The sequence below is a fragment of the Anoplopoma fimbria genome, chromosome 22, assembly GCF_027596085.1.
Source record: "Anoplopoma fimbria isolate UVic2021 breed Golden Eagle Sablefish chromosome 22, Afim_UVic_2022, whole genome shotgun sequence".
NCBI lineage: Eukaryota > Metazoa > Chordata > Actinopteri > Perciformes > Anoplopomatidae > Anoplopoma > Anoplopoma fimbria.
This window is the reverse complement of record NC_072470.1, coordinates 12,648,189-12,660,617: the sequence shown is the minus strand read 5'-3', so window position 1 is coordinate 12,660,617 and position 12,429 is coordinate 12,648,189. Positions and strand designations below refer to the sequence as shown.

Genomic DNA, 12,429 nt, shown 5'->3' with positions numbered 1-12,429 from the left:
TGTTTAACGTGGAGTGTCAACAGACCATTTCTGTCTCCAAACCCTGCACTGGGAAAACCAAGACAAAAAGCAAAGGTGAGACTGACCAGTTTACCTGCTGGTTGTTTCTTCACCTCCGTGGAGATCTGGCTCTTTAGGCAGCCATGTTTGGAGGTTTTCTTGTCTTGGCAACATACCCGAGGAGTTTGTGCTTGATTGCAAACTGTTGAGATGTTTCTGGAATCTAGTACGGAATTTTACTGTCCTGAAGTTGATGGTTCCTCATGGTTCCTGACGTTGAACCCTGAGAACTTTTGAGCAATCTTCAGTGTGTTCTATCCGGCACTTTTGACATCTTAACTTTAGAAGCTTCTCTTTTTCCTCTCCTGAGGATCCTCTGAACTACCAGTTTATAGTTTTAGGCTTCTGTGATGTTCCACTTCAATAACAAACCAGCATTTAGTGAATTAATGGTGTAATGTTTGTGTCTTTATTCCAGGAAAGAAGAGAAAAGGCAAGAGCAACTAGAGAAGAGTCCCCACGGAAAGAGTCTTCGCAGTCAAAGAACAGTAATGGTCTGAACCAGCTGACAGTTGCACAGTGACCCCAACACTTATAATTGTTGCCTGATTCCCATAGACACACTTTTATACCCAAGTTTCCTCAACTATGACAAACACATGATGTTTGTTTTTCAAAAGAATCTGTAATGCACTTCATCTCTATAGGACTAATACAGTGAGCAACCAGCCAACACAGCTGCTTCCAAATCAAAGTGAATTTGGAATATTCAGATTACACTTATACTAAAAGGACCCCCCGTTAAGGTGTTCTCTCTATGTGACCCAACATCACTCCAAAAACCTTTTCTGGGCATCCACTCCACCATAGCTTCACTGGGAATGTGAGCTATTTCAACTCCCAGTTGTCTCAGCCGGTCTGAATCATTTTGTTTCTTATTCTTGGATGTGTCAGCAGCATCCACACATAAACTTGTTTACTTTGTGTTTCATTCTGTCCCAATAAAAGCAGCCATCCGTTTCAATGATCCTAATCACCATGGTTACTTGTAAATGAAAGTGCATTTGGAATATCATCTTATAAAAAAATGTTTGCCTTAGGACACACAAAGCCCCACGTTATACATTTATTTCACTTTGAACATTTTCCTTTGTTTACCTTGTTCACCTTCCACTGTAGTATAGAGGTTCCATTTCTCTTGTAGGTATGATGCAACAGTATTATTTCAACTTTCTTTTTCTTTATTAAAATTTCACAACACGGTGTGACATTGTGTCTTTTTTGTATTATTTCTAGACCAGTAACCATTATGTGTCTATATTCTCTTTTCTTCTTCTGAACCATCCATTATAGACCTCAGCCAGGGCCCAGTACTGTGATTGCCTAAATGCACCCCCCCCCCCCCCCCAACGAAATTGCCTATTGCACTCGACACAAAGCCTTGAAATGGTCGACATAGTGACTGTGAGATCCTTTCTTAAAAAGATCTGATCGTTCTGTCCCAGGTTTTAAACACAATGTAGTGTTTGACGAGACTAAACCAAAGACCTAGGTTTAGATTTGGAGGTCTTAATTCCATGCGTGGACTAATCTCGAGCTGAATCAGGACTAAGAAGTCTGCGCTGTTTGGTTCAAGTGTGCCATGACCTTCTGACCTTGATAAGAATTATGTTTGTGAGTGATTGTGTCTCTACAATAAGTAGACATTATGATTAGACCAAATAGTAATAATGAACATAAACAACAAACATGGCTTTTAGTAGTTAAATTGGCCAGAATAAGAGGACTGGATATGCTTATTACAGTACTGGCGGGATGTGAAGAGAATTTCAACAAATATAACAATTGAGACATTTTCAGATTATGCATAATCGAAACAAAGGGGAAGTTAACATGGTTACATTGCGAATAATCCGAGGAATTTCCCTTACAATTACCACCCCTAGCCTTAAGAAATTTAAAAAAAGAAAGATTACATATTGATCATTAGTGTATACAATGTCACAATAACGTATTCCAATGAAAGGCTGAGTAAACAGGACATGCCTGAGGCAGCTGAGTTTCCCTGAAAAGTAGTTCGCCGAGATGTTTATCTCTTTTCTTCACAGCTGTCTTTTGGTTTAGAACAGATTAATGAACCATATCTGCTTTGATATAAGTAACAATAAATGAATTATGTAATTAAGTTCAATACAAGATTCGACTGAACATTTGGGATAACAGGCTAGTATTGGATGTCATCGAGCTGTGGGGATACACTAACAGGTCATCTCTCACTGTTTGCACCTGGATACAGTGCGGCTTGTGAGGTTGAAGAACAGGTTCTCGTTTTGTCAAATCTATATGAAGACAAGTCTCTTGTGGTTCCTAGAGTATATAAAAGTAGGATGGGAGCCAGAGCCTTCAGTTATCAGGCTCCTCTTCTGTGGAACCAGGTTCCAGTTTCAGTTCGGGGGGGCAGACACACTCACCACTTTTAAGAGCAGGCTTAAGACCTTCCTTTTTGATAGCGCTTATAGTTAGGACTGGTTCAGGTTCGCCTAGGACTGGTTCAGGCCTGGTCCAGCCCCTAGATATGCTGCTATATGCCTAGACAGCCGGGGGACTACCTAGGATACACTGAGCTCCTCTCTCCTCTTCTCTCCCTCCATCTTTATGTATTAATCTCCTATTTATGCACATTACTGATTTTGCTTCTTCCCCGGAGTCCTTGTGCTTTCTCGCCTCGCAGGTTCCCAGGAATCGGGGTTATATCTGGACCGTGGCCGTGCCTCCTGCTGTGGCCCTGCTGACACCCACTGCTACTACCACTATCATTATTAGTCACATTACTATTATTATTGCCTGTACTATTACGCTTATTGACTTGCTTGTACCCTGGAGTCCTTGTGCTTTCTCGCTTCGCAGGCTTCTATAAATCGTGGCTGTACCTGGACTGTGGTCGTGCATCCTGCTACGGCCCTGCTGACACCGACTGCTACCACCATTATTATTATTACTAGTCACATTACTATTACTATTACCTGTACCATTAAGCATTTTAGCTTTACTTCCACCCTGAAGCCCTTTTTGCTTTCTCGCTCTGCAGGTTCCCATGAATCTGGGTTATATCTGGACCGCGGTCGTGCCTCCTGCTGTGGCCTTGCTGACACCCACTGCTACTACCATTATTATTATTAGTCACATTACTATTATTGTTCCCTGTACTTACGCTTATTGACTTTGCTTCCAAACTGAAGCCCTTTTTGCTTTCTCGCCTCGCAGGTTTCCACGAATCGTTGTGGTACCTGGACCGTGGTTGTGCCTCCTGCTACTTTGATTATTTTTATTAGTCACATTACTAATACTATTCCCTATATCATTATTTTAATTGTACTATAGTGATGTGATGGGGGTTCCGGGACAGAGGATGCTGCATGTGTACAGATTGTAAAGCCCTCTGAGGCAAATTTGTGATTTTGGGCTATAACAAATAAAATGAATTGAATTGAACCTGGCAGTGTGTCAGATCTTTGCTGTAATTATTATGCTAAACCAGGCTAGCAAGCCCGTAGTGCCCTCATTAGAGGTGAGCGATGTGTTCTAGACTTCCCTGGGTGAATGTAACTGTTCCTCTTATTAAAATAAAAAAGCATGAATTCACAGAGAGATTTACGCCATAAAGAAGGTTCACATTTGCAAATCTTCGCAGAGGTCTTTTGATCAACACATTGTGTTTGCTCTCTCCTTTCACAGCCTCAGTCTCTTTCACACGATCTGCTGCGAATCTAAAGTTGTAGACGGAATCGTGCAACTTGTGAATCACACCGCAGAAACTGCCAACACAGTGACCTTTCATATCGGGCGCGTGTAGGTGTTTGTGAGTCCGACTCCTCTGGACCCCCCTCTGGTTCAGTTCCAAGGCTCCGGTTGTAGTGGAATGTAGCAATCTGTCACTCCACCAACTGTCACCGGCTGTCAAAAGCCAAAAATAATTCACAGAGACATTAACGCGATATCTAATCAATCTTTGGGAGGGTTCCCCTACCGGAGAGCTCCTCCATTTCTCCCTGTGAAAGGGTTTGTGGGAGTTTTTCCTGATCTGAATCAAAGGTCTCAGGACAGGGGGAAACCAAATGGGTTTCTACTGATTGTGATCTTAATGATATGTTGTCATGCCTCCTGTGAAACACATAGCTCAGTCTCTCTGACACACACACACTTACACACACCTAGTGTGTCACTTTGTCTTTGATGTAGGTTAGAGAAGAAAGCCTTCATCAATAAATAAACAGCTCCCTGCAGCAAGGATTTATTTCTGCCGTCTTCATTTCATCCACAGTCTCTCCCGATGTTTGTGAAGCCCGCTGAACTTTGCATTGTTATTTGACACAACGTCTTTCTTTCTTTTTTGATTTTGTATGATGACGTAGCATCAAACTCACTCACAAAAGATCTCTCATTGTCACTGTGTTTGATCTTCTTTCTGCATCTTCTTTTTCTTGATTCTACTTTTGATTTGTTACTATTTGGTCCTCATAAGGTGAGGCAAAAATGATGTGCTTTGTATGAAACCACCTCACCTTACCCAACCTCTCATGTGATTGGTCAATGATTAAAAAAATGTAGTTTTATGTAAGGAAAATATCCTATTATTTGATGTAAAAGTATATTTTAGGGGTGTAGAGAAAAGTATGTCAGATCCCTCAGATGCTGCAGAGATAAATAGGTTCAGTCTCCATATGACCAGATGTTGTTTCCTAAAATAACTGCGTGAGAACTGTAAAACAGAAAGAAAGAAGGCCGCAGGAATTAAGGAGGAAATGAGAAGAGTACAAAGGAAGATCAAAACCTAAAAATCAAGGAATGCAAGGCAGCCCACAGGGATGAGACAGAGTCACCCTCACAGACTGACACGGGGAAAGCCTGGCAGGGTTTACAGACTATTTCAGGAAAGAAAACCCCCCAAAGGACAATTTATCTAATTTACTAACGAGCGGGACCTTGTCAATGATTTAAAAAAGCTTTTGTTGTTTTGAATTCACACCGATGACTTCAGATTAGAGCAAATGAGAGCAACTAGAAGAAAAGGAGAGATCATTAGGTGACACATGCACACAACCAACACAAATTAATAAAACATCTTCACTAAATTTACCACACATGTGCAGCCCGCTCTCACCTGTTGCTAACCCTAAGATCTATGTTGACTAAGCCTGATCTCTGATTTAACTAACCCTGAACTCTGATTTAACTAACCCTGAACTCTGATTTAACTAACCCTGAACTCTTTAAACACTGAACTCTGATTAACTAACTAAACTCTGGGGGGGGGCTTACCCTAAACTCTGACTTGACTTACCCTAAACTCTGACTTGACTTACCCTAAACTCTGACTTGATTTACCCTAAACTCTGACTTGACTTACCCTAAACTCTGACTTGACAAACCCCCTAAACTCTGACTTGACTTACCCTAAACTCTGAGTTGACTAACCCTGAACTCTGACTTGACTTACCCTGAACTCTGACTTGACTTACCCTGAACTCTGAGTTGACTAACCCTGAACTCTGACTTGACCCTGAACTCTGAGTTGACTTACCCTGAACTCTGACTTGACTTACCCTAAACTCTGAGTTGACTAACCCTGAACTCTGACTTGACTAACCCTGAACTCTGACTTGACTTACCCTGAACTCTGAGTTGACTAACCCTGAACTCTGACTTGACTTACCCTGAACTCTGACTTGACTTACCCTGAACTCTGAGTTGACTAACCCTAAACTCTGACTTGACCTGAACTCTGAGTTAACCCTGAAACTCTGAAACTCTGAGTTGACTAACCCTGAACTCTGACTTGACTAACCCTGAACTCTGACTTGACTTACCCTGAACTCTGAGTTAACTAACCTGAAATTCTGAGTTGACTAACCTTGAACTCTGACTTGACTTACCCTAAACTCTGAGTCGACTAACCCTGAACTGAACTCTGACTTGACTAACCCTACGTTGAATATGTACAGTTTGTTATTCAACAAACTGTACATATTCAACAAACCAATGTAATAAATAAACTTATTTAGTTCCCAAACTAATGCATTTTTTAAGTGTTGCTCCAGCCTGTTTTGGAGTTCCCAGTCTCAGCGACTTTAGAACCTCCTTAAGGATACTTTTCAGAATGCCCTTTTTTCTTCTACCAGTTGCACTTCAAAATGGCTGAACCCCTTAACACACCCTATTTTTAAATAAACTTCTGTCTTCATAAGAAAACAAGATTTGCTTTTGTAAAGCAGCATTGGATCATGGGAGTTGTTGTCTTCACCACCACCGCGGCTAACACTAGCGCTAGCAGGCCTTCTACAATAACGAGCCCGACTTAAACTACGCTTTAATATAAAATACATTAATACAAATGCATACGTGAAATGACTTCTGCACATTTATGGAAATTGTGGTTTCCTGTCTGTTCTTGTGATGAATAAAAAGTATCAATGATGAATTACCACTAATTAACTATAATTTAGTTAATCTTGGCAGTCAAAGCACCTTCTACTTTCTGCTCATTAGCATAGAGTTTCTTTACCTGTCTATACGTATGAATAATCAGTTGGGAGCTGAAAATAGAAGAGTGTATTACACCAAATTAGCATCCTTGCTTCATGAAAGACCTGACTCTAGCTGAAGAAGGCTACGTTACATTAATAAATGCATATATCAGGCCAATCGGATATTTACAGGAGTAAACGCAATAGAGCGTGTATCACTCCGGTGTCACATCACAGCGTCTGACTTAGACGCTCACATACGGTTTTGTTGGTACAATATTTAATTGAATTAACTGAGAAAGAGTTGTCTCATGCGTACAGCTTCAGAGTTGCCATTTCACAGTCCTCGCAGTGATTATTCATCCTCATAACAAGACACAGAGTTGTTCAACTGACTATGATAATGATCACATTCTCACCATGGCAACACACCGCCTCTCCTTTTTCTCTCTGCGTGAGTGACTGCTAAATACCAGTGACTTCTATTGTTTGGTTTTATAATACGAGTGCCAAATTGCAAAGATGTCATTTTTTCTCCCCATTGTGCTCCTCGGATAACAGCTGCACGAGGAAGTGGTGAGACGTAACGGCTGTCTGTAGTAAACGCACGATCCAATTCTGACCAGTTACATCACACATTCAATTGAAATGCGAATACTTTGTGAAGTGATCATTTGTGATATTGCGATTGCTTTTCGTCCATTTGATACATTCACACTCATTCATTTGTTTCTGACTCTTAACAAACTGCTCCTCCCCGATCTAGGTCAGCTCGGATGTTCTGATCTCTGCGTTTCCATTTCATTGGAATCGACACAGGAATGACTGATGTGTGTGGTTTTTTTTTCTATCTGTGTGTTGCCATGGTTACAGTGCCAGTGGGAGGGGCTCTCTGCGGTTCCCAACACAGTCCAAAAAAAAAAAAAATCATACTTACACAACATTACACAAATTAGGCGGATACAATTCACTGATCTTAACCTTGTTCGTTAATCCTAAAGTCCCCCTTCGCTCGTTTTTCCTTACTGTGATGTCTGAGCTTCACTTTGCAGAATTCATGTTTTCACATTCATAATCTGTGTTCACTTTAATACTTGGCGGAAACAGAGAGAGAGAGAGAGAGAGCGCACATAAACTTCAGAAAGATGTCTCCCAAAAAAAATAGATCAGTAGATCCGTTTATTGTCCAACTCGCTGTTTGATACGTGTGAAAAATGGCATTAAATGTGAACGTGTTGTGTTCAAAAACAGTTAACAAATGTAGTAATGTTGTATTAGTGCTTCTCCATAGTGAGTGTATTACTACAGTAGATAGAGTTTCGGGAAGCACGGGAGCAAAACCATGTTCTGCTATTCAAACTCTTTTCTACGCACATAAAAAGAATCTATAATGGAAGCTAGAATGTTTTTTAAGCATTTACTTTTGACTTTCAGCACAGTACCCTGTCAGAAATATATATATATATATATTAGATACGAATAATCTTCCTTATGTATATCTTAAAACATGTCTGAAAGGCTCATATATTCCGATCAGTTATTTGAATGTAGTTTGAGACAACACACGACATCCAAACTTTCAACAGTAGGTGTTTATTAGCATTACAGTTTTGTATCGACACAAGTTGCTTCTAATAATATCATCAATACATTTCATTTCAAAAAAAGTCAAACGTAGCTGTGTGTTGTGCCAGGGCGAGGCTCTATGTTGCTTTGAGAATGATGCCTCTATTCAAATACTGTTTTACATGGAAAAATGATAAGAGAAAGTACAAAGAGCCATGAAGCATTATACAGACAACCAGTGGAAGCCAAACAAAGGGTACTCAATGTTTTAAAGAGTAAATCAACTGAGGAGATAATACATCATTTCGCTGTTCTTATGTACATGTGCTTTCATTTGAATACTTTCTACTAATACTACCACGCAAAGAGTGTTACAGGCAGTTAAATAAGTTACTACTGAGTAAGTAGTAAAACCTACTTTCATAATACTTTACTATTTACTCCGTTACATGTATCCTGAGTTACTCAACAACATTTGATCTTACAGAGTATATCTAAACTACAGCGTAAAGTCTTCTTTCTCACCGTCTGCTGCGGCGATGTAGAAGTGTACCCCTAGGAGCGTCAGTACACTGTGACATCACGGCTGTATTTAAGTGTTGATTTACCCTTTAAAGAGTCATTCTGTCGGGAACCCAGTTGTGGGTGAGTAGCAGGTTTAATATAAAGCATATACAGTACTTATACTGATGGTTATCAACGCAGAGGAAACATTACACAGACGTTATATGTATGTGGGTGTTTCCCTCACTTTGACATTTATATTACAGATTTTTCCAGCTCTCTATATCAATGACATAGAAAAGAATGAATCAGTTGCTCCTCCGTATAACTTGAACTGATGCCATTGAGATGAAGTTTTTTAAAAGCAATACTCTGACAAAGTATAGGACTACAATTCACAATGTCTTTAGATCACTATAACATTCATGCTCTGTACATTGGGAGGTAAATATATTTCATATACTTTTGAAAGAACACAAGGACCACGTGTCCTCTCTTTGGAATGATTCAGTATGTGATATAGTATATTTTTTTATTCATAATCATAATTATTGTGTTGTGTATTTACAGAGATGAGCTTCAAATGGACATTGTTCACATGGTGGTACACAGAATGGTGTATTACTACTTACTACCTTTGATATATTACATAACATTGACTTTTACTAACAGATCTCTTTTGGACAGTTTTTCACAGTGAACTACCAAATAAAACAAGAACATTTTGGCCGATTTGAAGGTTTTCTACAGGCAACAGCTTCAATTTTGCTTTCTTCAGTACAGCTCATCCCCAATTACAACACAGAACAAGTGATTTTGAGCGGTGATGGCAAACGTATATCCTGTTATAAAATTTTGAATATCTTCAGATAAATCATCTGCTGAACAAGAGTGTTGATCCAGTGGTTCTTTGGGACCTCCTGATGATGGAGACAGTTCACTAAACGGAGCAATGTGTAACGGTGGAAATCTATTCCAACCTTTTCGGTGAAGTTTGTGATTCTCAACCTGCTGACTAAATGATTTTTATATTGTCTGGGGGGTTCTCTAAGGAGCTAAGGCTCCCGTGACCCCAGCATGGATGGGGGAGAGAGAGAGAGAGGGAGGGGAGGCTTGTTTGCTTGCCCCGGGCGGTCCTTACTTACAGTTGTTCTCCCTGCAGTGCTGGCTGTGGCTGCCTCATCAACTTAATCCTCTGGGGATTCATTATTGTCCTCTCTACTGCCATTTAAAAAGTTAGGAGGAGGGTTGAAAAATTGACCTATATATATATATTTTTTTTTTTTTTCAAACATGGCAAATCCAGAATCGTTTTGTTGGAACGAGTTGGGATGAGAGCAGCTGTCACACTACTGTACTCACCAAAGGATCTCCTTACTTTTCTTAGATGTTCTTTAAGCTGTCGAAAACAAGGTCACCTATGTAATGTACAGTTCTCTGAATGGTTCCTGCTGCTCTAGTCACACCTTCAAAATCTTTAAAATGGATACCACTGTAATAAAAGCTTGTGGCGATTATAAAAGATCATTTCGTTTTCACATTCTGACATTTCTAGCGTCACATGGGCCGAACTTTAACGAGCAATTCAGTCGATGAATTACGCGGAAAGTATGGAGGTTCCCGCCGTGAGCCAGAGCTCCTGGTGGAGGTGTGCGATGGTGAAAACCAATCGTAGAGAGTTGTCTTCGGAGGTGGGAGGCAATTAGCTCCACTGTGATCGGAGGTGAGGGAACCTCAATCATACTTGTTAGAGCTAATGGACGCCCACGGCATCAAAGATCTCCAATGGGGGGGTCTTCTGATGGGGCTCTACCCAGAAATACTCTGGTGTTAGAACTAGACTGAGAGACTGAGTAGAGGCTGAAACAGGGAGGGTGGTCAGTAGATAGTCCGTGTCTTCAAACCCTAGACCGCCGAGACAACCTGATGTTGTCACCAGTCAAATCATTTCATTTGAACAAGTTTGATAAATGTTATATTGGTATTCCTCTCTGTTACAGCCCAGAGTTTAAGATGGATGGACTTCCTCATGAAAACCTTGTCTAGTGAAGCTTTCTTTCTTTCAGTCAGTAAAGAAGTCAGGCATTCAGTCTCTAAAACATTCAATCTAAACTCTGCCGTCATGCTTTTATTCTGAAATCTTGTCAATTAAGCATGTCAGCTAACCAACTAAGGATCCTTTCAGGAGGATTCTGCATTCTGTCGGTGAAGTTCTCCTCTTTTCTTTCTCTCTTTCTCCTCGCTTTTTTGATATTACACTGAGCAGCCAGTCTCGAGATGTTGTTGCTGTTGTTGCTGCTCCAGCCTCCATACAGGCTTTGTTCGCAAAACAAAACATAAAGTTCTTTTTATGATTCAATCTGAAGTTTAAATGCTAGAAGAACTTAGTTGCAATAAAAAGAAGTGATATAATACAGAACAAGCGATTTTGAGCGGTGACGGCAAACGGTATATATATTCTGTTCGTCATCACTTCTTTTTATGATTCAAGCTGGAAGTTTAAATGCTAGAAGAAGTTTATAAAAAGAAAACTGGTGGTTCAGATCAAACAGGAGACACAGACATGGCTCTATGGCTAATAGAGCAACTGTTGCACTGTTACAACTAGAAAAGCTGACATTAACAACCTTGAGTTGAGTTCATCTGGAAATTACAATGTTGTAATTTCATTGCAATTGCTTGTCGTAAAGAAAAAAGTAAAAAAAAAACCCAGACAATGAGCTGACTAAATGACGAGTCACTGCGGAGGAGAGGGCTGAATGAATCTCCAGCGTCTGTTTTCACTTCATCATGTCTCCGTGGAACTCGCTGCTTCTGCTTGTTGTGTCAGTCACACAATGATGTTCATATTCTAATTGATTCGTGTTGTAGCAAACAAAACATGCGATACAGCTACGATGTCAAGCTTCTGATGGCCATGAGTGAATTTGATTGAAATGACTGTAGAACGACTGTCCTTTGGGTTTGGAATCCACACTTGACATCACGTCACATCAAGCTCCATTTTGGGAAATTCAGAGACGACAAAAGACTCGGGAAAGGTTCGTATCTAGCAGAGAAATATCTCGGTGTGGGTTTTGGTTGTCACTTGGCATAAACTTTGCTTACATTCCCCCCCCCAAAAAAGCACGATATTACTTCTTCTTCGTCCTCTGTGGCTACGTTCCTCTAGAGCTCCACAAAATACAGTCACTATGGAGCAATCAGGAGACATTTTAGGATTTGAATCAAACGTGGGAAAATCTGATTTTAAGGTCAAACGGCCAATGGTTGGTTCTTCGAAATGGAAAAACAAACTTGAAATTTGACTAAATTGTTAAATCGTGTGATAAAGTCACGTAATATATGTGCGCAACAATGTTGCAGAGCGCCTGAAACAACGCGTCTAAAACGATTGGTTGTTTCCAAAGTGAAGACACACTATGGAAAACTAAGTAAATGGCAGAGCAGAGAGACGTTAAATGAAAGATCTTTGCCGTCGTTATACCTCAACAGGAATAACGTTCTTTGAAATATCAGCAGTCAAAAGTGTTGCGTGATAAGAGCTGAGGAACTCTTTCTGCTAATGAGGTGGTTCTTACAGACGGGGTGGTATCCTGATATCCTGATCTATGATTCATGTTTCTGTTTTGAGCTTTTTCTGTCTAACTGTCTGTCTGAGTTCATCTCTTATGAGGAATTCGTGTACTTCTTCTATTCTCCTCCCATTGTGGCCTCATTTTCTTCCACCAGCTCATCATTCCTTTTTCCTAAATCCCTCTCCCTCTGTAGTTCCCTCCCATCCAGATGTTTTCTCTTTACCACCTCTCTTTTTCTACCTCTACACCCGGTAATG

At 40.3% G+C, this 12,429-nt stretch overlaps 1 protein-coding gene across 2 annotated transcripts in view; it reads left to right on the top strand.

The window, feature by feature from the left end:
- The window catches only part of mdka (midkine a), a 21,526-nt gene extending 20,261 nt beyond the window's left edge, over positions 1-1,265 (top strand). For both annotated transcript variants that reach the window (XM_054624156.1, XM_054624155.1), the window contains exons 4-5: positions 1-75; positions 479-1,265. The exon at positions 1-75 is cut by the window's left edge and continues 87 nt beyond it. In XM_054624156.1, coding sequence (XP_054480131.1) covers positions 1-75; positions 479-507 — 104 coding nt within the window. In that variant the 3' untranslated portion in view covers positions 508-1,265. The remainder of the gene's footprint in view (positions 76-478) is intronic.
- The last annotated feature ends 11,164 nt before the right edge of the window (positions 1,266-12,429 follow it).